General features: G+C 50.5%; 1 protein-coding gene across 1 annotated transcript in view; it reads right to left on the reverse strand.

The window, feature by feature from the left end:
• Positions 1–26,283, reverse strand: part of Cdh23 (cadherin related 23) — a 368,288-nt gene that overhangs the window by 162,228 nt on the left and 179,777 nt on the right. The window contains exons 10-11 of the mRNA XM_087898136.1: positions 16,228–16,340; positions 14,733–14,921 (exon numbers count right to left, since the gene is read on the reverse strand). Coding sequence (XP_087754262.1) covers positions 14,733–14,921; positions 16,228–16,340 — 302 coding nt within the window. The remainder of the gene's footprint in view (positions 1–14,732; positions 14,922–16,227; positions 16,341–26,283) is intronic.

Here is a 26,283-nt window from a genome sequence, read left to right on the forward strand (position 1 = left end):
GTGTACGCTAAGCTGGAATACGGAGGGGGGGGAGCACAGCTGTCCCCTTTCCCATGCCACAAGTGGCAAAGACAGGGTGGGGTCCTCTCTCCCTGGCGAGCTGGGGCCTCCTCTTCACACTTGCCTCTCTCTGGGGCTGCCATCCTGCTGCTTGAGGTGGCAGGAGGCATTTCCAGAGCTGTTAAGGGATGGTTTTGTTAGAAAGAGAGATAAAAAGGACATCAAAGGGGAAGCCCAGTAGGTGTGGAGAGGAGCCTAGGGGGGCGGGGAATTAAATCCTACTCCAGCTGTGGGAGGTGATCAGAAGGCTGATTGGTGGGGCTGCGCTGGTCCCTAAGGTGAGCTGCAGCAGGCTACCAAGGCCAGGGAGCCAGTGACTGCTGGCTGGAGACATCTCCAAGGCTCGGGTTTTATGTATCTTCTCCAGGAGGGGCTACACACTGAATCGTTCCTAGACCCCTGCTGGCTTTCCCCAATTGCTCTTGTTGACGGTAGCCTTCCTGCCCCCTGCAGAGGACAGTCCCTTATCTGCTGGCTGCCAGAAGAGGAAGACAGTTCCCCTAACCTCACCCCCACCTACAGCTTCTGGAAGGGAAGGGCAGCAAGGAGTGGTCAGAGAAGGCCCTGTCCTTGCTCCTTGCTCCTTGCTCCTGGGTCCATGGATCTCCTGGTCAAGAGCCAATCTTAGTTTTTCATAGAGCGGGATGTATTATCATGCCCTGGGCCCTCTGCAAACGCTGGTTCTTGAGAGCTCCCACAGGAGAGGAACAGGGGACCTGCGGTGGGTGTGGCCATGCACGGAGCATCCTCTGTTGAGTGTCCTCCATTCCTCTGCAGTACCTTGGTTCCCAGAGTGAGGACCATCTCAGTGCACCTCCCTACCCATGCACGGGCCTCCTCCAGGGTCTGAGAAATGCAGAGCAGTCCCTTGGCCAAGCACACATGCCCTGTTAAGGTGACTCAGTAGACTCTTTGCCCTCTGTTGTTGGTCATTGGCAGTGCCAGGCCAGTGACCTGGTGGGGTGATACAGGGGGTGAGGCTCTGGAATCTTGGTTTCTGTTACAGGAAATGGCTTTCCCTTTATGGACCCCAAAAGAACCTCCGTCAAGACTACCATAATGTTCCCTCTTTTTAAAAAGTAACCCTAAAAGTTGAGAGATGGCTATAGCCCTCTTTTACCATAAAAATCTAGGTTCAATTCTGAAACTATTAAAACAACTTAGTGCTCAAATTCAAGCTTCGGTCACACCCTCATGAATAAGCCTCCAGACAGGGGTTTTTATTAAGGAGATAAAATTCAAAACCCACTTCTACCATTCCTGGCCTAAACACCAACAGTATGTCCTATTTCTGACCAAGGATGATAATAAAACTCTTAACTTTTAGGGCTCCAATCCCTAAACTTCCTTGCCAGTTTCTACCTCCTGTCCTCAACTTATCCATCTGTGGAGGGGGTACAGTGGGGCTTGCCCTCTCTGACAGGTGAACTGTGTTCTCTTCCCCAAGACAAGTGACTCCTGGGAGCTCCATGGGCTGGCAAGAGCCATTTAATTTGTACTGAGACCAAGGATAAGGAATTAAGGTACAGCCAGGGTCCCCAGAGTCATTGTCATGCTCTTTAGAATGCTGTCCAGAACTCAGACCTGGCACAGAAGAGTCCTATGACCACAAATCCAGTGGGAAACACTAAAGCTTAGATCTGGGAGATGGCTCAGTGAGTAAAGTGTTCGCTTTGCAAGCATGAAGTCCTGAGTTCAATCCCCGGCACTCGTGAAAACACCAGGTGCAGAGTGCATCTGAAATGTTAGCAGAGACGATAGAAGGATTTCTGGGGCTGGCTGGCCAGCGAACCTATCAGAATTGTAAGCTGAAAGTCAATGAGAGAGTTTCTCTAAAAAAGGTAAAGAGAAGGGTTGAATCTCTGGCTTCAACATACATGCTTCTACACATACATACACACGCCACAAACAAAACTAAAACACCCTGAGGAGTTGGGCCTGAGCCCAGGCTCAAACACCACCTGCTTCAGTTTTGTAGTTTCACACAAACATTTTTTTTTCCCCAGTGAGACCTGGTTTTCTCATCTGCAAAATGGGGGAAGTGCTATCCACCCAACAGACCACTGAGGGTATACTGTGACATCCTGGTAGTTGCCTGGACAGACATTCCTCTAAGGGACTAATTTCTGTAGTTCCGGTAGGGGTACGGTGCGAGGGGAGGCACGCCCTACAAGGGCTGAATTGAGACCTTGGCCAGGGATGGGGGGGCAGGCAGAGGAGGACCCGCAATGGGATGTGTGTAGGGGGTACAGGGACCATCCACTCCCTCTCAGCAAGGACTGCACGGTTCTCTACTCTTGCTTTTTGTCGAGCTCATCCGTGCTATTGAGTGGCAGAAAATCAAAGCTGACAAGATGTGTTCTTTATCGCTCCTTTGTCCATCCTTCCACTTAATTAATCCCAATCAGACATGGTGAAGTGGCCTTGGCAGGACCCCATTTCCCTTAGCATCAGCTGCTTCTCCCTTGTACCGCTCTACCTAAACACCTGTTCCTGCCTGCTCCAAGTCACTGTCTTGCACCCACTGCACCCAGGCTGCCTATTTGGGTGACAAAGTCCAGAAGACAGTAGAGTACCCCAACTGTCTCCAGCTCCCCTTGGGGACCACAGAGGTAACTGTCTCCCATGGTCAGTAGTTGGGTCCCACTGCCCTTTCCTGGGTTTTAGGTCTGCCTGGTCGCCAGCAGTTCAGAGAGTCCCCTTCTCTCTGCACAGAGACAAGTTAATGCCTTGCTTCTGGCTCTCCTCTCACCCCAAGACCTGCCTTCCTAGTCTGGGCCTCTGAGCAGCCAGGACTAAAGCTGGGAATGTGTCTTTTCTGGAGCCACCACCCTTTGTCAGATAATGGAGAAAGATATCTTTCCTCCTGCCTCAGTTTCCCAGACTGTAACATGGTACTCTTGCCTCGGGGACTTCTTCTACACACTCATAAATTACTTACTATCCTATAACTGAAGCATTTCCTCCCACCCTTCCTTTCTTTCCCTCTTTTTTCTTCTTTTCCTTCATTTTTTTTTTTAAAATTATTTATACAGCATTCTGTCTGCATGTGTGCCTGCAGGCCATAAATGGGCACCTGATCTCATTACAGATGGTTGTGACACCATGTGGTTGCTAGGAATTGAACTCAGGACCTTTGGAAGAGCACACAGCGCTCATAACCACTGAGTCATCTCTCCAGCCCCCATCCCATCTCTTTCTCTCTCTCTCTCTCTGCTCCCTGCTGTGCCCCTTTGCTCATCCTTCCTTCACTTCCTGTCTGAAACTGTAGACACTTAATGTCACCCCCCCAGACCATACACACATTAAAACCCCACTCTCAAAGAACGGCAGATCTTTGGGAGGTGATTTGTGTGTGGGGGTAGCATCTTTAGAAATAGGATGCCAGGTCTTGATGGCACTTAATGAAAGAAACCCCAGAGCCATCCTTGCCCTGTCTGTCAACACCGGAACACAGGCAGAAGATGACTACCTACAAACTAGGAAGTGTCTCTTGCCACACAACCTAATCCTCCATGTCCTTGGGTTTAGACTCTCCTGCCTCTACACAGAGGCAAGGGAGCCGCTTTGTTATTCTAGTCCAGACAAACAAGACCCCCTATTTCCTTCTCCTAGTTCACTCTCTTTCTCTTCTCCCCTGCGTACACCCCCACACCCTGCACTACTCCCGCTGCTCCGGGTTATCCATCGAATTCCACACACGCCTGCACAGATGGGATCAATCCGAGGCTGCCTTGCCTTCAGCTTATCTCTGCTCCAAATGATTGATTTTCCCTCTTTAAGAGTAATTTGCTGGCGAATTCCACGTATTGGAAAGGAAAAAAAAATGTCCTGTGAAATCTAATTCAACCCGACTGGCAGCTGGCACTTTCAAGGAAGGACACTACAGAACCGTCATGTTCACCCCGGATGGGTGTAGCGCTGTGGAAGGTGGCAGGTGTTCTTCACCTGTGCAAGCACATCTTCTTCTGCCTGCCCCAGTGCTTCTGGGAGTCATAATGTACTTACATGGAGGCCAGTGGAGGTGTGTTTGAATTAACAGCTTCCATTTTGTAGCCCATGGCCAAGTGCATTGTGGGAAATTCCCAAAGCCTGGCTACAGTCCTAGCCTTCAGTCTATTGCCTTGAGGCTTCCTTCCTTCCTCCCTTCCTCCCTCCCTCTCTCCCTCCCTTCTTCCTATTTCTGAGCACAGAGTCCATACCCTTGGGTCCCAGCACAGCATAATTTATATGTGTCCCAGATAGTTCAGCTCTGCTACCTTATTCCCCTTTCCATTCTAGTTTGTCTGCCTCAGTTTCCCCACCCTGGCCATGAGTTGCCTGTCAGGCTGAGTCAGAGAAGCCTTTCTGTCGTATGAAAACTATGCTTGCTGACTTATGACAGTGATGTCATTTGGTCTAGAAGCCCCCATAGGTGCTGTTGATGCTGGCTCCTCTCAGCTCATCTCTTCTGGGGGATGTTAGGAACATCTCCATTACTTCATAAATTAACAAGCAGTATAATTAACATTTTTGTTTTACAGTTCTATGGATAACAATACATGTATAGATTCCTGTCTGACCACTAAGCTAAAACAATTTTACTCATCCCACCCGGCAAAAAAATTCTGCCTTTTCCTACTTCTTTGTAGTCCCCACCATCAACCATTGAGCTCCTCTTTGGGAATGCCATTAAGTCATGTAGACTCATGTGACTTTATTATCTGGTACCCAGCTCCTCTCAGGACAATGCCCTTGAATACACCTGATTCTCCCTTATGCTACCATCTGTATCTTGTGTGTGTGTGTATGTGTGTGTACATGTGTATGTGTGTACGTGCATGTGTAGGACCACATCAGGTATCCTCAACTGCTTTTAATTTTAATTTGAAAGTGTCCTCAACACTTGAATTTTTGAGACACAAACTCTCACTGAACCTGCAGTTTATTAATTCAGCTAGGCTCTGAAGACCTCCTGTCTCTGTTTCTCCAGTACTGGAATTGCGAACATGCTCCTCCTTAACACAGAGGCATGCTCCTGCCTCAGAGTCGTGCCCTCGGGCTGTCTTCTGTCTAGAATATCCTTATACTAAGTGTTTCCATTTCAGAGGTCTGTCTTTCAGTGACATCTTAGTAGCGAGGATGCTCCTAAGAGCTCCTTCCCCTAGATCGTCTCCAACATCACTCACTCACTCACTCACTCACTTTCTTTGGAGACAGAATTTTCCCATCCTCAGCTGGCCTTGAAGTTGCTAACTTGTAAGCTAGCAGAGGATGGCCTTGAACTTCTGACCCTCCTGCTTTCTCCTCCCAAGTGCCGGGATTGCGGGTGTGTACCTGCATACCCTCACTCCCGCTTTACGCAGCACTGGGGACTGAACCCGGGGCTTCCTATGTGTCAGGCAAGCACTCTACCCACCGAGTTATGACCCCAGCCCCAGTTTCCTTTTCTCTAAGTTTTCTTTTCACTACCTGGCATGCTGCTTTTCCTCTTTACTGATTTGTTTTGCAATGCTGGGGATTGAACTCAGGGCCCCACACATCCTAGGCGGTCTCTCTAGCTCAATGGCATCCCAGCACTTACATTTTTTGAAAAAAATTTAGAGCCAAGGTTCTGGTTGACTTAAGACTCACAACTTCCCTGCCTTGACCTCCCGGGAGCTGAACAAGAGGCACGAGCCACCTGCCTGCCTTGCTCAGCTCTTTAGTCCCCCACTTTGGGAGCTGAAGCTGTCCACAAGGAGCAGCAATGTCGGGTGTTGGGATGAGCGAATGAAGTGGGCAGGCAGAGGAGCATGGGAAAAAGGCATTATGTTCTAGTGTGAATGGGCCTCAGAGAATGGGCGCCATGGTAGGCGTGAACCAGGCAGTCTAAACGTGGTGGACAGGGTTTGCCAGCTTCTTCTGTTCCCACAGGAGCTTTCAGAAGACCAAGTGCTGTCTTAGGGGTGCACGTTTTCAGATAAAATGAATGCCACTACTTCCCACTGAGTCCTGCTTAGGTTTGGGTGCGGAGGATCATGGGAAGGGTCTACCTGGGAAACAGATAAAGGCAACAAGTCCCCAGACCCAACACGACAGACAGATGAGTGCCTGCTGCAGTCCAGGGAACTTGGGCGGGCAATGGCAGGGCCCAGGGACACTGACACCAGAGCTGCCAAATGGGTTGATCGCCCACCTCGACTCCCACCAGGCAGGGACTAGTGCCGATTATAAGCTAATTACATTCGTGATGACACTACATGAGGAAGTATCTGAGTCATACCAGGCCACCCCTCTGGTCCTTAGGGAGGCTGGAGCTCTGCCAGCTGGGAGGAATCACACGGTGGGGATGCAAGGATGCAGTCAAAGCCAGGAAAATCCCAGTAATCACAATCACAGCAAGAAGAGCCTCCACAAAGGCAACTGGGGAGAAATTAATGGGAAATGCAGGCGGGGCTGTCCTGTTCCTGAGGCATCCTTTCTCGAGCGGATAGGCATTGGAGGCAACAGATATTTTCCTGGAGAGCCTCAGTCTTGGGGGAGGGACCAGGACATGTAAGCAGAAGTTGCTGCCTCGGTTTCTCCCTGGACCAGAGGCCTCTCCTTGTTCCTTCTCATAGCTGGGTGAGTGACAGGGGACCCTGGAGGCGTCACTTCTCACTTCCTTCATGGTTTGTAGGAGTGGTCTAGGGGTGAGTGATTTCCAGCTACATCTTAGTTACTTGCCTAGCAGGGTTGAGGAGAGGGTGGGTGACTAGACAATGGACGGCCATAAACTCCCAGTGAGAACCACTGCCCACTGGCAGCCTGGCCTCACGCCCCTTTGCATTGAATTCGGGGTACTTTCCAAAGAGGCAAGGATGGGGAGGCACTATACTTACAGGGCCTAGAGGAACAGTGGTCTGAGTGATGGATACTTAGCTGAATGTGTGACAGGGGCCAAGAGTCTTGGTGTGCAGAGGCATGTGGCTCAGAACGCTTACTGAACTCAAACCTCAGAAAGCCAGCCTTGTCAAAACAAACAAAAATTAAAAACCCAAACAAAACCCTGGTAGGAGTAGGGCTGGAGGGGGAGAGGAGGGGAGGGAGAGAGGTAGGAGGGAGGAAGGTTGCAGGTGGTGGAGACAGGGATTTAACAGGGGCTTGCTTATCCTCTTTTTTATGCTGTGGATCCTCTGGAAGCCTAAAGAAGCTCACTGGTCTCCTAAGAGTTCCTTTCTCTTTTTTAAACAGGATCCCTATCATTTGGTATATGCAGTGCTGAGGCTTGAACCCAGGACCTCGTGCACGCTAGTCAGGTACTCTACCAACAGAGCCACACCCCTACCCTCTCAGGATGCTTTTAATTGCATAAGACAAACTACAGAGTCCACCAAGTCAACTGGCTACTTTGAAACAGTTATCCAAGTACTGTTAAAGGGGCAATGCTGTCATGCATGTGCTTTGGAATTCATTCAGCAAGGATTTCAGAGGCAGGGCTGCCATTAGGCTGTGATTTCAAATCAGGGTCAGGTGTAAATAGGATATTGAGATTCCTGGGATAAAGTGATGAGAAAATATCAGAGGCTTTGCTGAGGTCAAAGTCACAGACCCTGCATCTAGGCCCATAACAAAAATACAGGAGGCGCTGACATTAGTGAGAACAAACACACAGGCTTGTCTTCATTTGCGGTCCGGGTGCCTTTGAGGGCCAGTGGGCTGCCTGCCCCTATAGCATGGAAACTCCTGGACCAGGAGGTAGAGTTCCAGAGGTGACAGAGGAAGCACATAGCAAGAACACAGCCTTCACGGTGCTACATGGGGAGGGCGCGGAGGAACGCGGCCTGGACAAACCCACTCACAGGAGCAAATGCAAAAGTGAGTGTAGATAAACCCAAGGCTGGGCTGCGGTTCTCTGACAGGCCTAGAACACGCATGGAATGGAAAATCAGGGTGATGAATAAACATAGCCCCTGCGATTAGCAGGTGAACCATCTTCTATGCCCCCTCCCAATCCCTCACCAACCCAGCATCCCGGAATATTCTCCCTGTCATCCTCTTTCCTCTATTACATGGTGGTGATGCCTTTTCCTTGGGCAGGTGGGTAATCTGGCTTCTTTTTTCCCCTCCCTTATGCCCCTCAAACAAATAAATCGTGTCATTTGCCTGAAATAAGAACACATTTCTACCAGATGTGTCCCTGGTCACCTATCTGGCACAGGGCCCCTTTTCTTTCCCTAGCTCCCCCTGCCCGCCATGAGGAGCTGGGAGGGCCCACTGTGGACCAAGTATTTGAACTGGTTTACACGGGGTGTTTCAGCCCAAACTCTGACTGAATTCTTACCCCTGTATTCCCCAGGGGCCCTCTGCTGCTGGAGGCCACCTGTCTCTTGTAGAGGACCCCTGAGGACAGAGGTTCTCACTTTTCTTTCAAGTCCAGGCAGAGCCCACCCTTCCCTCTTCTGCCTTCTTTAACTACACATGCCCACTCACTTCTAGGCTGTGATGTCCTTGCCATATCCCCAGCAGCAGTGCAGAGGTGGACAGCAACTGAGTTTGGGAAAGCGGGGTGGGAGAACGGGGCAGCTATATCTCCAAACAGAGTCCTGAGACACAGGTAGGAAATCCGGAATTGACAGACCAATGTCAAATTTCATCCAAACTGCAATCCATTTGCTGTGTGACCTTGGACAAGACCCTTAGCTTCTCTGAATCTTTCTTTTCTGACAAGGGCAAACATCACTTCTGAGGACTACCTGATGGATAGGAGAGTTTGTGATGGGGCAGGCCCTGTTCTATATATACATGTGAACTTATTTTTCTCAGAGCAATTCTGTGAGGTATCTGTGGTCACACTGTGGTCATCCAGAGTCAAAGGGTCAGAAGCAGAGTTGGAAGAGCAACCTTGTCCCGGATCCCTTAGTTTGATCTTGAACCTGTTGATTTTCTTCTCCTACCTGGTGATGTACCCTGGAAGGCACCAAATGTAGGACAGGGGTGGCCTGGGAGGGGTAAGTAGGGGAGAGCCAGAGGGCCCAGGTCCAGTTAAGACGGGAGGATACGTGATGTGGGGCACCGGAAGCCACCACATCCTGGCTTCCCCTGACTTCTCTCAGTGGAGGCAGTACTCAGGTCCAGGAATTGGAGCTGGGGGTGGTGGGGGCTTGCCTGAGATCTCAAGTTCAAGGCCAACACCAGCTCCACAGTAAGACTGTCTCAAGACAAACTTCTGGGAGTGTCTGTGAGGGAGTTTCTGGATTGGCTTAACGGAGGTGTGAGGATGCCCACTCATTGTGGGCAGCACTGACCTACTGACTGAGGCCTTGGATGGAAAAAGAAAAAGGAGTTAAGCACCAGCCTTCATCCCTCTTGCTTCCTGGCAGTGTGACCATTTCCGGAGGCTCCTGCCACGTAACACCCCTGCCCTGTCTCCGTCAACTGTGAACCCCAACAAACCCTTGACTAAATTGCTTCACTTCTATGTTTGCCGCAGTAAAGAGAAGAGTAACCAAGAAATCACCAATAACAGTGTGTAGTGATTCAGGGCCTGAAGGTTCTGGCAGGGCGCTGAGGGCCATTGTCCTCTGAACAGCAGATTTGCATTGCAGGAGCTCTGGGCTAGCTTAGAGGAACACCCACCCACCCACTCCTATTCTCCTAGCCACTGAGAAGCAGAGACAGGAGGGTCGCTGGTTCCAGGCCAGCTGGGTTACCCAATAAGATTCTGTGTCAAACACACACACACACACACACACACACACACGGTCTTTGGGACAAACTGAAGAAAACACCTGGTCATGGGCTACTGTCGATTTCCACGTGGGTGAACTGGCAAGGTCCTATAAAAGTAGAGTAGGCGAGAGAGCAGCCAGGAGGACTAGATGAAGCAGGGGCAGTGGGGGTGGTCTCACCATACTCTTCTGTCAGTTTGACTCCTCCTCCCGCAAGAGGGGGATTGCCCACACAGACGGCCTCCTAGGGTCTGTGTAGAAGAGGGGCTGAGGTAAGGGGAAGCTGCAGGTGTCTAAGGAGCACTGAGCTGAGGGAGAGGCCTGAGGCTTCAGGCTAGCCCACAGAGGATTGTCCTGGAGAAAGCCTGGGCCTCGGAGTGAGCAGACACCTCCCTGCTTATCTACTGTGGCACCCCTAGAGCTCTGGGGGTGGGGCACTTGAAACTGCAGTGGTGGCGAGAGTGAGGCTTGCCACAGCCTTTAATTTGAAGCAGAGATGGGTCCTCACCAAGGCCGTCTTCCGGGCTCCTGCCTTCCTTCTCCAGGTTCTCACCCCCACACCTGCATCCCAACCATCTATTTGCATCTCAACTGTCATGCAGGACAAAAAGCAGCCGCTGCTGACTCCAGCCCACTGTAGCTCTTTCTTCCCTGCCTTCTGTGAGTTTTCTAGAGCCTGGCAAAGGTGAAGAAATCACCTGGAGACTAAGGCTGGGAAGGACCCATTTCTAGCCCCTGGGCTATGGGGCATGGCGCACTGGAACCTGAGGGGCAGTGATAGCTTCTGCTAAATCTTGGGTCAGGAAGCACTAGAGGTACCGCTAGCCTTTCTGAGATAAATTAACATCCTAAGTAGGAACCACTGCCACAAAGTTCCCACAGAGGTCCCCTGCTTCCTACTCCCCTTTCTGTTTTCATGGTCACTCTCTACTGCCCCATAGTGGACTGTTGAGGTCAACCTGTCCCAGGCAGCCTCTGGGACCTAGCCTGGAAGAAGCCATCTTCTGACTGTCCTTAGCATCTATTGAACAGGTATTGAGCAATGCATGTCTCTATCCATAGAGCTTTGGATAGACTGTAAGACATTGAAGGTCTGCTCATCAAACCCATTTTGGCCACGGCCTGTGCGTCTTGCATCCTGTAGCTCCTACAGCCTTCAGACCCACCAACGGGACTGCCAGTCAGGATTTGGGGAGGCTGTCACACTCATCACCATGTGACAACAACCGTGGGGATAGCCCAAGACTGCCTACGGTTCTTTAGCACCTGTAATGAGAGGTCTGACCTCTCCTCCTGCGTTCAGATTTGCTTACTTTAGCCAGTAGAGGTGCTTGACACCAAGGTTGATGACCTAAGTTCAAGTCTTGGAGCCTATAATGTGAAAGGAGAGAACTGACTCCCCAGCGTTGACCTCTGACTTACAGATGTAGGCCAGTGCACCCTATTCCCACCAAATAAATAAATATTCAACCAATTTGCTTTGTGAAAAACATTTTTCTGCCACAAACCCAAAGTCACCTTGAACCCAGGCATCAATGCTGACACACCCGAGGACACAGTGGGATAGTGGCTCAGACAGTTGCCTGGTTTGTTACAAAGTATAGCTTGTTTCTGAGTTGGATACTATGTTGCAGCCTGTGACTCCTCTTCCAGCCCGTGTGCTTGAGCTCTTAGCCTGGGTCACATGTTCTTCCTTGGTACCAGCGTCCTGGCCTTGGATGCTGTTCTCTGGCCAGACTTTTGGGGTTCTGGGGGTAGCAAGAGAGACGGTGTAGAGCAGCCATGCAGAAGTGAGGCCTGCGCCCCTTTCACTGAGGGTGAGCCTGGCCACAGGTGGAACCTAACAGAGACAGGAAGAGTAGCCTGATGGCTTTGGAAAGTCTCTGGGCTGCCTGTCCTTGTTCGTCCTCTCGGTGTGTCACCGGGCCCTGGGAGAGCAGGACCTAGAGTGGAGGCAAGTCCTTTCCTATCAGAGACATGGTCACCTCTGTGGAGAATAATGATAGAGCAGAAGAGCACCCGGTTGTTCCCTGTGCCCCTAGCCTCAGGGCCTACCACTGTCTGTGCTAGGTGGGGAGGTCACTAAAGGCAGGTTGAGATCCAACACCCACCCACCAGGCATTAGTTAATCGTCCTTGTCAACCTGGTAGGATTTACTGAATAAACAGGAGAAAGTGAGCTGAGTGCCAGCTTTTATCTCTTTCTGCTTCCTGGCCTCAGACACTATGTGGCTGAGTTGTCTCCCTCTTGCAGATAGTCTGGTGGGCCCTCAAACTGTGAGCCAAAATCACCCTCCTTTCTTCCGTTGTTTATGTCTGGATTTTGTCTCAGGCAGAAAACCAGCCAATACGACATCCTGGCAGACATGGCAGGCAGGCAGGCAGGCTTGTAGCCTGCTGAGACCCTAGGGGTGAGGGTGGCCTTGATGACTCCCTGACATCTGAGAGGGCCAGGGCTCTCTGCACCAGGGGGCTGCAGCTTGGGGAACAGCAAGGGTGGCCAGGGTCTTTGTGGCAGGCTTAGGGACAAGTACTGTGAGTGTTCCTTCTTCCTCTGCTGGGATCATGTGCTCTGGGACAGACGTGGGGTTAGCTGTTTCCCCTTGTTCTGGAGCCCTCAGGCAGTACAGTGGGGGCCTGAGACTCCCTCTGGCTGGCCAGTCAGTGGCAAGCAGGCCAAGGGCATTCTGGGACACAATGCAGAGGAGTTGGTCTCGACTCTATGGCCGTTCCTCATCTTCCTGCACCTGTCTAAGTACTGCTGACTGAGTTGGCTAAGGCTTACCCAGAGCAGGACTCCCAGCAGTAATCTGTCAGAATGAGCTTGTGTCTTAGGGCTAATTTGTTACTACAGCAGAGTTGGACAGATACAGTATCATTCTTTCTTCCTAAAGAATGAGCAGGGGAGGCTCTGATAGGATCATTAACAATCCCTAGGCTACAGAGCTAGTCAATGGGGGCTTACCCTCAGTTCCATTGGGCAAAAAGCCCATGCTGCCTCCAAAACCAAGTGTAAGCATCCTGCCTGAGTCCCAGCTCTCTTGCTTCTACCCCAGCCTAAACCTTGCAATGCCTGTGTGGGTCACAACCTGCTCTGTGGTCTGATGTGGGAGTCCCCTCTGTGTGTTGCATATACCGGCTAATGGATAAAGAAACTGCCTTGGCCTAGTTGATAGGGCAGAATTTACGTTGGTGGGGAAGACAGAACTGAATGCTGGGAGGAAGAAAGGCAGAGTAGGGAAGAGCCACCATAGAGCCACAGGGTCAGACATGCTGAATCTTTTCCGGTAAGCCACTGCCACGAGGCAATATACAGATTAATAGAAATGAGTTAAATTAAGATGTGAGAGTTAGTCAATAAGAGGCTAGAGCAAATGGGCCAAGCAGTGTTTTAATGAATATAATTTCTGTGAGGTTATTTTGGGGCTAAGTGAGCCGGGCAGCTGGGACAAACAAGCAGCCTCTCCCATACAACAGTGGTCTGTTTGCAAATTCTTGCCTCTGGGCGTCTATGGGGCACTAGTGTTCCTGAATACCTTGGCTCAGTTCAAGACCCCTCTCTCCAGAGAGCCTTCTTGATTTTCTAGCCCAGGGACCCCTATCTTCAGCTGATCACTCATGGCCTATGACCCCTGGGCCTTGGGTGCTACACAGGTATGGGTGTTTCTTGTTTCTTAGGTATCACTATTCCCCAGAAACCTAGAAAGGACTTTATTCTGAGGCTCTCATGCATAGTATATGTGCATGCACGTGTGTGTGTGTGTGTGTGTGTGTGTGTGTGTGTGTGTGTGTGTGAGTGGGAACACACTGCAGACACTTCAGACATTCCAGGGGGTACTGGATGAACCACTAGAATATGAGAAAATGTTAGAACTGCTTTTAAGAATCCTTAAGCAATAGGAATTGGCAAGATGAGGGTGCTAGGTCCCCATGTGAGAAAGGGGTAACTATTTACACCAAAAGAAGGAGTCAGCCTGCTTGTTGGTGTGTGTGTGTATATATATATATGGGAGAGGCTGGCCTTGCATTTACTGCGTAGTCAAGTATGACCTCTGAACTTTTGATCTACTTTCTTCTACTTCCTGACTCCTAGGATTTTGGGCGTGTATGACCACACCCAGATTATGTGGTACTAGTCACTGAGCCTGGGAACTTGTGTGTGCTAGGCGAGTATTATACCAGCTAGGCCATATCTCTAAGCCACCTCTGCTTTTAGAAACGCTTGCACTTTTGTTGCAGCTTTTTAAAATAGCCATACTCCGGGCCACTTGGAATTGGGACCCTTTATACTCATTCGCAGTAATCAGTAGATGCTCAGTGTGTGTTTCGCTTATCTCTGATAGGTTAGGATGAGTGACTCAGCAGGAGACGGAAGTGGGACACACACACACACACACACACACACACACACACACACGCACGCACACACGTGGAGCTGCCACCCATATAGTTTGGTCCTGGTGAGTGTGTCTAGCTGGGAATAGCCAACAGGTGCTGGTGAGATGAGGGTAGCAGGTCCCGTGGGAAAGGGCTAACGATTACACTAAAAGCAGGAATCGGTTTTTATACAGACTCTCTATCCTAGGTACAAACATCCCAGGCAGGACACAAGGTGATAGAGTGTATGACACACACTTCAGGTTGATGTATGTTTAGAAAGACAGCTATATTAATGTATGCATTATAATATCCATCTTGAATCAGTCCAGTGGCTATGAATACATACATATACACCCCCCCGTGTATGTGTGTGTGTGTGTGTGTGTGTGTGTGTGTGTAGCCACACATTGGAAGTGTGAGCACGGATGTTCTCCCAGGGTTTAGATGACAGCCTATAACAGTGTAGAGACTATCACACAGCAGGGGGGAGGCACACAGTAATGGCTGTTTCTATTTCTCCACTGAGGACCCAGAATCCCAGAGACTCCTGATACCCGTCTTAGCACTGCACAAAGCAGTCAGAGCGGCGAATGCAGATGGGCCATGTGCTCCAGCAACTCACCTCATCCTTGTCCACCACCTGGATGAAGAGGGGGAGGGCAAAGCCGACCTGCGCCAGCTCAGTAATGGCCACACTGTACTCAGAGCTGTTGAACTCTGGGGCATTATCATTGATGTCAATCACCAGGATGTTGAAGGTTGTAGTGACTGTGGCATCTGACGGGGTTCGGTCATCATTCAGCTCAGTGCCCTGCAGACAGAGGAAGGCATCCACAGTCACAAAAATAGCTGTTACCCATTCAGGATGTGCTCGGCACTAGATCATGTGTATCGGTGTGAATTAGCCCATTAAATCCCCACCATGGTCCCAGGAAGACAGTTCCATCTTCTGCATTCATGTTACAAGTAAGGACATCGAAACTCAGAGAGGTGAGGGCATTTGTGTCAGGAAGAACAGCCTGAGTAGATCTCAAACTCAGGCAATGGGATTCTAGAACCTTCTAGGAGGTGGGCAGGAGGATCGGTCAGATTTCACAGCGACTGAGGCAGGCAGGGAGAGATCACTCAGTTTGGCAGATGGTATAATCAGGACTTCTGCTTTGTAATACCCGCAGATCAAGACTGACTGAGTCTAACATCACCAGGTCTGAGAAGTTTTGAGTGAGATGCAGGAAGGATCTAGATGTCTGGAGGTCCAGAGCTCCAGGTCTCAAAGCATTATTTCCTAGTTCTGATCCCAGACACTCTAAGAGAGATCTGGGTGGTACCTGCCACCAGGCCCAGAGATAAAAGTGTCCAGGCCTACCAGCATGTTCAGCTAACATTTTGTTAAAGGTGTGAACCCTGAACTCTGGGGCCCCGAGTGAGGTAGAGGTGGAACTGGGTGAAGGGCTGGGCTCTCTTCTTTCTCTTCCCTTGGCCTCCTTGGGATGAAGCAAAATATAAAGAAGGCCTGGGGTCTGGGTATATGTGTAGCTAGGAGTATGTGAGGGATACTGTTTACATGTCCCTCTGGCAGACTCACCCCTGTACCCAGGAGAGGGGAAGGAGCTGGTGAACCACGAGAGCCAAGAGGCCCATAGCTGCCTCAGGACTTCTCAAGGCCAAGGGGGTCCAGGTAAGGCCAGCCTGTGCTTATCCCTTCTATGCAGATCTTTCTCAGGGCCTCTAGTCTGTCTTAGTCCCTTCTGCCACTGCTATATGCCTGGGTTCTTGGTAGCCCTTGTACCCTCCCCATCAGGATCCACTCCCTAAATAGCCAACCCAGGGAACTGCTCAGCAAGTCATTGATTTCAATTAAAACTGGCCATGAGTGGCAGGTAGCAGAAAGGGACAACAATGCTGGCACCTTTTCCAGAGCTTCCAGGTAGAGACCCCAAGCTCCTAGGCCTTCTTCTACAGCCTGCTGTTGACTAAGCTGGGGTAGCATCACCCCTAGAAGGGATACAGATGTTCCAGCTGGTGCAGTCCCCTCTGGACTGTCCTCTGAACTGCCAGGGATGGCCTCAGGCTCCACAGTCGTCTAGGAGGTGTGGTACCTGCCCAGGGGACCTCACCTTCACTGTCAGGATGAAGCCATGACTGTACAGGGGGTTCTCCCGATCCAGCAGGCCATTCAGGGTGAGAGCCCCACTGATGTAGTCCAGGGCAAAAATGCTGTTGGTATTTCCTGCAAGACAGAATCCCAGAGCCATGACAGGCCGGCAGAGGGGTGTAGAGTCAAGGCATACACTCCTCCTCAGGGGGTCAAATTCAGTAGACTCTGGCAAGGGTAGACAGCCTTGAATCAGAAACAGATTACAGTACCCTCCCAGGGCACATGCCCTCTCTGAACCAGTGAAAAATTCTCCTTTCAGTGCTGGCAAAGATAACACTGAATATTATTTTTCTTTTTAAAAAAACGTTTTTGAGGCAGGGTCTCAGGTGTCCTAGGTTGACCTTGAATTCCCTATGTAGAGAAAGATGGCCTTGATTTCTGCTTCCACATCTGGAGTGCCGGAATATGGGGTGTGCCGCACCTCGTATATGCAGTGCTGGGGACCAAAGACAGGATTCACACATGCTAGGCAAGCACTCTGACTGGGCCATGTCAGGCCTCGTTTTCCTTTAGAACAGAGCCTTCTAAAGAGGGCAGAATCCAGGCAGGACACAGTAGACATGCTGGGTTCTTTTGTGATCATTTTTCATGTAAAATTATTATCATCACCATCATCATCATCATTCAGTCTGTGGGTATAGTCACGCACATCATGGTGTGCATGTGGAGGTCAGGGGACAAGTTCGTGAAGTCGGTTCTTTCTGCCTTTACATGGGTTCTGGGGACCGAACTCAGCTAGCTGGGCTTGTCAGACAAGAGCTTTCACCCACTGAGCCACCTCACTGGCCCATTTTGTGCTCATTTTAGGGTTCTATTCTATTCTATTCTGGTCTATTCATTCTATCCTGACGTTTTATGGCAATGGTACAAGGGTTTGCTTTTTTTTTGTTAAATAATGAATATGTTAAAACATAATTCAATTTTAAGAAATATTCTAAGTACTTACTAAATTAGAGACACTTATTTAAACTACTCACAAAAATTATACATGAACAACTCTGGCCTCCTGCCGAGGCCCCGAAGCCTCTATCCCTCCATCCCTCCCCTGCCAACTGGGCTTCCTGCTTCTGTGCTTCTGCGCTGTAACACCCCCACCCCTCACCCCCAACACCTCGGCTTCCTTGGGCTCTTCATGTGCTCCTTCCTGCTCTGGTCTCTCATTCCCTGGCCTCCTTTCTGCCCTCATCTCCCATCCTTCCTACCCAGCCGTCCTCCCTGCCCTTTCTCCTCCAGCAGGGATATGCTGATGGTCCAGTCTGCTCTCTCTGCCCCACAGGCAATGGTCCCTCTCCTGGCTTCTCTGTGTGCCTCTCCTTTGCCTGCCCAGGCTATGAACTCCCAGGAGGTGAGGACTTTCCATAATTGTCCACTATGATAGCACACATTGGCACATTCTGGTAGCAGGTTCTGTATGGGTGTCTAAGGCCACCCGGGTCAGCCCTGGGGGACTGCCATCCACTCCTTATTGCCCCTGCAGCCAGGCTGTGGTCTTTACTAACCAGTTGGTCTATTTATTCACAGGCCTGCTGTATCCACTCTCAATTCTGCAGTCCCTAGGACAGGCCATCCTGTGGACAGGCCTGAGCTTGGCTTTGTGGCTCAGCTGTCCACAAGCCAGGGATTCAGGCTGAATGAAGCTACAGCCTAGGGGGAGCACGTATCACTCTTCCACAAACCAGGCCCCTGAGGACACAGCAGGCCACACTGTTCACAGATGAGAAAACTGACAAGGGAAAACAACATCAGCATCAGTGCCCTCCTGTGTGGTCCTAGACCACTGACCTAACCCCTCGGTGCCTCAGCTTCCTTCTATAAACAGGGATAATACCAGCATCTACATCGTGAGGGTGAAATGAAGAGATGTGTTGCCTTGGGACAACAGCTTGGTTGGTGCTTTTATGAGCAGGGCGTGGGGTATGAGCAGGACCAGGGTGAGCATGGGCCGTCCCTGACTCTGGTTGAGGGAAACAAGTAATACCTAAGCCTTCAATACACACGGAGTGCAAAGTGATCGTGGACGTGGTGGCACTTCCCTACCCTTTCCCGTCCCCACCCCAAGGAACCAAGAATGGAAAGTCCTAGGTGAGATCACTTCTCCTTCTAGCTTTAAGGTTGCAGGCCTGGGGTTGTTCCCAGTCTGCTCATGCAGACAGCCAGGAGTCCCTCCAGCTCTGTCAGCCGCTGCAGGACTGTGGATCCCTTGGGCTTTCTGTGGCTTTGGAATCTGGACCTGGCTTCAGTTCTGCACACGTATTCCCATGTGCCGCTAACACACGTGCCCCTAACACAAAGCAGAAGCAAGCCAAGAAAAAAAATGAATGAGTGCATACAATCCTATGAAAAAAATGAGAGAAAGCATACAGGACTATGAATGGATGGATGGATGGATGGATGAATGAATGAATGAATGAGCATGTAGTCCTTTGAGTGGATGAATGAATGAATGAATGAATGAGTTAGTGAGAACTTGAGGGTCTCTACCTGAGGTTCCTCTGACAGAGCAGACTATGGGTGTGTACATGTTTGTGTGAAGAGGACTACCATATAAGGAGACACAGACAGGGGCTGTAGCAGAAGAGCTTGCTACAGGAAATGAGGGTCTGTATGCTCCCATTCATTCATTCATTCATTCATTCATAGACCCTCAAGTTCTCACTAATTCATTCATTCATTCATTCATCCACTCAAAGGACTACATGCTCATTCATTCATTCATTCATCCATCCATCCATCCATCCATCCATCCATTCATAGTACTGTATGCTCCCACTCATTTTTTTCATAGGATTGTATGCACTCATTCATTCTTTCTTGGCTTGCTTCTGCTTTGTGTTAGGGGCACGGTCCTGGGAGGAACAGTCTTAACCAGGTCCTCTTAGCACAGCTAACCAGACAGGACTGGGGTGGGATGAAGCCAGGGTTGCGTGGTTCTTGGAGGGGCTGGCCCTCCCCTGTTCCTGCACAACTCACACAGGCTCTGGCATCCCTAGGCCCCCATGGCCAGCATCCCATCACTCCAGATTTTCATATCCATTTATTCTTTCCAATAAAGGAGCCTGTGAAATGTTTAACTAAATGTGATCCAATTTTGATCTTTGTGAGATTTCACCATAAATCATTCAGAAACCAGAAGGCACCACGCTGAACAACTTGCTTAAGGTTTAGGTTGGGGAAATAGGGCTACTGAATCCAATACATTCAAATGAATCCCCTTATCCAGTACCTACCCCACTCCATTCACGGCCACTTTACCTTCTGAATCTAAGACACGCCTCCCCCAACCTCAGCACCTTCCCCACAAGTTTACCGACAAATACTGCTAACTGGGTACACCCAAATAAACTTGGGGGACCTTCCCCAATACACACATGCAAACACACACACAAACACACCCCTACCACACACACACTTTTTATAGCTCTGTGCGATTATCTTCCAAGATCCCAGGACCAGCAGGCAAACCCAGCTACACCCAGCGAGCTGCCAAGGCCACCTGAGTGAGGCGCTCACTTGGCTGCTGCCACCGTCACCATGGCAACGGCAGCACGTGCTAGGATGCTATGGGGCTTGGGCACTGACTTGCAGTGAGCCCTGCGCAGGAAAGGTCAAGGGCGTGCACATTAATTAGCTCATTCAGGTAGCCCCTTCAAGTTCATACTTGAGCCCTGACAATGGGCGAGGTACAGGACCATCGGCAAGGAGTTCTGCCTTCCGTCTACAGCAAGGACTGTCCTTTATGGTACCATCACACTGTTGACAGGAGGAGCTCTCAAGGGGCTCGGGCTCTAGAGGAAAAGCAGTAGAATAGAGGAGGCTGCCATCATGCACTCCGGGGATTTACTATACTGGCTTAACTCAGTTCCAACAATGGCTGTAGGACCTTAGTCATGTTTCATAGCAGATAAGTATCTCTGTTTCCTGGGCTGTAAAATGGAGAGAACAGTGGTCCTGCCCAGGGTCCAGCTACTGAGGGTTGCTATGGGGTATGACAAATTAAGATACTGCCCAGACTACTGGAAGCATCCACAAATGCCAGCTGCCCATACGGCACTAAGATGGCTGCTGTGGTTCCTGTTCAGTACGGGGCACCATCCAGTAGGGCCCTTTGCCTATTTCTGTTTGCCCAATGGGGACACACTCTTGATGGCAAATTTCACATCCAAGGCATGTGTTGACAGGTTGGTTGCTATGAGGTAGAGATTTTGACCAGATCCCCCAGATCCACAGGGTGTCACGTCCCAGCTCGAGCCTCTGTCCCTGCTATCACTTGCTCCCAGGGACTATGAGCTCAGCACGTGTGTGCAGACACATTCCAAGTCCCATGGGGTCTAGAGGACTCAGGTCACCCATTCAGTCCCATTACTGAACAGGAAGAAAGCTGTCTCCCTTGTCAACATATCCCAAGTGTGGGGTACCCCTGGTATGGGTGAGGCTCTGGGATGAGAGAACGGCTGCACCCTGAGGAATCTGGATTCTAGTAACTGTCAATCTAAATATCACCCGTCACCAGGCACTGAGCTGGCCTCACTGTCATTACCCATCCTCCACTGCGACCACCCCTGCCGCCCTATGAAGAGACACCCTATTGTTCGTGAGAGGAAGCAAGCTCTAGTGTGAAATACCTTGCTCCATGTACCTAACCAGCCCAGCTCCTGTGTGCAACTCTTCTCACACAAGCCCTACACAGACTGTACCCGCCTTGTGCCCAGCCACGTGTGAAGGGACAAAGACAATGGCGAAGCAAAAGAGGTCATCGTCATTCAGAGTGAGGGGTCCCTGAAGCTGCTTTCAGGAGTCCCAGGAGGCGAAGGACCAGCATGAACATTTTCAAAGGGTGACAGACAAATGTCTAATGGACACACGGAAAAATACCGAGCACTTCTGATGGCCAGGGAATCCGAGCTCGGCCACAGCCAGCTGCCACCTCACTCTAGTCAGAATGGTGGCTATCAAAAAGACATACGATACCAAGTGGTGACGAGGAAGTGGAAAGAAAGGGACCCCCACACATTGCTGGGGAAGGGCATAGACCAGTACAGTCATAATGGAAAACAGCATGAATGAAAACAGGGCCCTTTATAAGCTAAAACCAGAACTGCCATAGAACCTAGCGGGTTACTGTGTACACCTGAAAGAGATGGGATTGGTATGCCCAAGAGAAGACCTGTACATAGCTAAAGCAGCACTGCCCACAACAGCTGTGATACGGGATCAATCTGTGTCCTCTGCAGAGGAGCAGACAAAGAAGACTGCATGGACAATGGAATACTATACAGCCCTAAGAAGATAAAATTCTACTGGGGCCATAGCATACATGAACCCGGAAAGGGGTGGCTGTATTAAGTGAACTAAGTTAGGCATAGGAAGCCACAAACAGCATGATCCCAGTCAAATATGGGACATAGAAGTCTGTCTCCAAGTCAAACGTAGAACAGGAATTACCAGAGAGGAGAAGGCTCTGGGGAGGGAACACAGCGAAAGGCTGCCTAATGATACAAAGTTAATATGTTGGGAAGGATACTATGGTGTCCTATTGCCCAACAGGGTGACTACAGTTTTAAAAAAATGCAGCTGTGCATTTCAAAAGAGCCAGGGGAGGGAATGTTGAATATTTCTACCATGGAGGAACGGTAAGTGCTCAGGGTGATATATATGTTAATTTCCCCTGATTTGATGATGATTATCAAACGGTTTATGTGTTGCAAAGCATCACACTGTATACCAAAAATATGTGTAATTGCTGTCACTTAAAAAATAAAGAAAATCCTAGATTAAAAAAAAAAGAACTTACTTCCTTGTAAGTTCTAGCTTAAATCCAACCATAGTAGGACTGGAGGGCCAAGGCTGGCCTTAGAGGGTTGCCAGTACCACAGTGGTGTGACAGACATTGGGTATTGGAGACTTATGGACTGGCAGGGATGGTGTCTGTGGGCCTACTGGGGACATGCAGTGATACTAAAGACGCCAGTGATGGTTGGACGATATAGGTAGACAGCCAGCCTCCAGTGCCAGGTGCCCTGAGGCAAGAGGAGGTGCCCCTGAGAAAGATACCAGCAGATATGCAGAGGGACTCTTTAAGCTGAGGATCCATCAAAGTCACCGATAGGGAAGGTCTTTGGCTATCTCTAGAGAATGATTTTAAGATCAGAGGGAAACGGGCAGGGAAGGAGGAATTCCCTAGAGCCAGGTGTGAAAGGCAGGCAAGAGGTGGAGTGTCCACTAGAGGGAACAGTGGAGCGGAGCCGGGATCTTGGTGGGATTACAGAAGGGAGGCAGGGAGGAAGAATAGAGAGGGTTTGAAAGGCACAGAAGGAGGGCGACTCATTTGGGGTAAGCCTCCTTGGCCCAGGGGAGTACCCTCGCCCCTCTTCCCATTCGTCACAGGCTGGTGACTTCCTTTTCACCCCACACCTGCGTGTCCATGCCAAATCTCATCAGCCCCTCGCTGTCCCTCATCTCGTCTACAGCATCTTGACCCACACTGCCAGGTCCGGATAGAAAACAGTTCGTGAGCAGTTGATGGAGCGTGTGGGAACACAGGCGGATGGCTCCGAATTGCCTTGTCTGCTCTGCTGGGCTAACAGCCCCGTGCCAGCTCTCTCAACTCACGCCCTCTGCTCTGAATGAAAAGAAAGGCTAAGGTCCCACCCTGCCTCCGTCCCTCTAGCTGGAACGCCAGAGCACCTCCTAACCAGAGCCCCGACAGTCTGACTGGCCTGCTCGAAACTGTCCAGGCACTTTCCTGGGCCGGGGTGTTTCATCTCCTGGGGTCCCCAGAGAGGTACTTGGTACACATTTGCTAGCTGGCCTGATGTAGACTTCCTCCCACAGCAATGATCAGAGAAAGGGGTGATCAAAGCTCAGAAAGTGTGGTATCCCTCATATCTATCCCTGGGCTGAGCCTAGGGCAGGAAAAAAAAAGTTGTGACATATGATTCACTTGTAACCATCAACAGGATGAAAAATGACCAAGGGGCCAAAGACATGACTGCTACTCATGAGGTGAAAGGGTTTGGGGGTGTCTCCTAAGGGTTTCTTTCATGCTCTGTCCTGTCAGGTATAGCCACCAAGCAGCCATGTGAGTGGCCATAGCCCCTGAGCCCCTGAGCCCCTGAGCCACTGGGCCCCAGGCCGCCTTGGCCCGCAGGCCCCATTGCTGCTCACTGGAGCCCTATCATTCCGGCTGCTATAGAATTTTATCACCATATAATGAAAACTGCAGGTCCTTCTGAGACACGGGCTTTGGGCAAGATAGCTTATGAATTAAAAATTGCTATTCATCTGCCTGCTGACAAAAGGGGCTGCAGTCCTGCGTGGCACATGGGCCGGGTGGCATTCAACAATTCCGAGACTAACATATGGCAACCAGGGGTGTGGTATCCCTGCTGTCAGGTGGGAGGGGACCAACTGATATCTTGCTTCCCCTCCCAAGGGTCCTGGGGTGGGAGCGGGAGAGGCCTCGTTTCCTGAGCCTTCCTTGAAGCCACCTGGGATAGGATCCTGATCTCAGCAGGTCTTGCAGCGGGGAGGGGAATGCTGGCTTATGTGTATTTATGTCCCAGCTCAAATGTCACTTCACAGTGTAGTGGCCATCACCCCCCCCTCCACACACACACACAGTCCATCGCTATTCTGTCTTCTTCCCATGGCTTCCGAAATGCTTCTTTATTGATCTCTTTTTTTCCCTTTTCTTTTTTCCTCTTTGTGGGTGTCTTCTCACTGTTTTCTCACAGGAAGGAAACCACTGAAGGGCAGGGACTAGTTAAAGGCTCAGCTGACACACAGTAGCTAATCAATAAATGCTTTTTTTTTTCTTGGACAGGTTTTCACCGTGTAGCCCAGCCTGACTCTGAACTTGCGGTCATTCTCTATAACACACCTGGCTCAAGAAAGGTTGTGGGATACAGGAATGAAAATGTGATCCAACCTAGGTGTCCAGGGAGAGGGGACTGGTCAAACAAGACACAAAATTCAGCAAGGCGCTGAAAGTGGCCGAAGAGACGCACGTAACTTGAAAAGAGGGTTTAAGATATGAGAAAAAGTCAGGCCCATCATGGTCACGCGGAACATTTTTGTTTAAAAAAAAAAATACATGGGCAGAAAAGGAACAGCCCCCAACAGGTGTTAATATTCCTCATGGATGTCGGGCGGTGGCTGGGGCTTCAGAACCAGCTGAGTTGCCACGGGGGATGTCCCATGCTCTGTCCTCCAGACAGCACCTTCCTCACAGGAGACAAAGTCACCGAAACACTACCAAATGCCCCAGGGGGTAGAATCCCCCTGCTTCAGAATCTTAGCTTTAGCATCTCTCTAACCTTTCCTCGATTTATCTGAATGACATTTGCTTTAAAAAGAAAGTAGTTTTGAGTCCCTTTAAAGGTAATCCCGAGGTTCTGCCATTAGGCAGAGATACTGGCGCACATCTTCAATGCAACTAGGGCGCTGAATTTCATACTTTGGAATGGCATATTTTTACATAATATGTGGTATGTATTGTCCCTCCAGATGAAAAGTTCCTGCTGCTTGATGGAGCGTACCTCCAGCACTCATGCTGGTGTCTGAGGAGGGTGACTCTGCAAGCTGAATTCTCCTTGTCATTGCATAGCCACTGAATTTGAGGCTGAAGGCTGGGACACTCCTGCCCTGGCCCCTACACCATCACTGAGTGAAGGGGAAGCAATGAGGCCTCTTGCCTTCATGTGACTCCCAGGTGATGGTGATGGGGAGGAAGCGGGACCTAGGCCTGCTGAGCCCCCACCTCCACCCTTGTTGGGTTTGGGGGACAGGAACTTTCTGCAGCAAGAGGTGGGGGACAGAGTTGGGTCTAGGTGAGAGGGGAGGGAGCTGAGAGGGTGGGGGTGGGGAGTCCTGGGAGGAGAGGAATCTGTCACCAGCAGGCAGCAGCCTTGGATGCCAGGTATGTGGCAATGGGTAGCAAAAAGTGTCCCCCCAAGGCGAGTCCAGATGGAAGAAGGGAGACCTGCTAGGGATGGGGACAGGAACTGGGAACAGTGACAGGACCACTAGTGAGGGACAGAATGTGCCACGGGCCCACACGTGTTTGACAAGGTTCTAAGTACTTCACGCATCCTTGTCAGTCACGTTTTATGGACACTCCAGATGGTGGCCGGTCACCATTCTTACTGCCCTGTCATTATCATCCCCATCATGACTGTTACTGTCACACACATGGCACAGAGAGGTCACGTGATTTCCCGAAGTCCCACCGTGAGCAAGCGGCAGAGCCGGAGTCAGGACCACCCTGCAAGCATTTTCACCCCCTCTCTCAGGGTTCTGTGTTCTGCCCGGGACAGCATGTTCTGTCCCGCTAGGTCCTCAGCTTTCCCCCATCAGGCCCATCACCCACCCTGTCTATTGGATAAAGAGTGTGGTTCATTCAGGTGAGATGACACGGCAAAGACTCATGCTGACAGAGATACACACTGGGCTTAGAACCTGGTGTCTCGGATTTTAAACAGTTCTACTGGCTGTCAGGGTGATGCTTGTCCTGTGTGGGACAGTCCCTGCCTGCCAATCATGGAGAGGAGGCAGGGAAGAGAAAGGTGGGGGCTGCAGGTCCTCTGGACTCCCCCTTGCCCTCTGAGCCCAGTGCAGGCATGCAGAAAACCCCACCTCCCTCATCTGGGGTCCCATCTGGGGACATAGGGGGAGTCATACCCCCAGAGGCTGTGAATTTTCTGCCTCAGGCTCTCATAACTCTCCCACAGTGTGGTGCTCTGGACAGGTATGGCCGTAGGGAGATTTACTGCTCAGATAAAGCCATCTCGAGTCCAGCATAAGCAGCCCTGGCTTTTGATGATCTGAAAGGCCTTGCCCAGGCCTGTGAGGGGAAAGAGGGATGCGAGGATGATTGGGAGGAGGAGCAGGGGGAGGAGTGACACTTAAGAAAACAAAGAGGGCCATGAGCAGATACCTGAGATGACAAAAGCTTTAGACGGGGACCATGTTGTCTGTCACCCCCAGAAGCCTGCCCCTAGTCCTCTGATGTCTCTCC

This window comes from Myodes glareolus, chromosome 18 (genome assembly GCF_982192425.1).
Source record: "Myodes glareolus chromosome 18, mMyoGla1.1, whole genome shotgun sequence".
Taxonomy (NCBI): Eukaryota; Metazoa; Chordata; class Mammalia; order Rodentia; family Cricetidae; genus Myodes; species Myodes glareolus.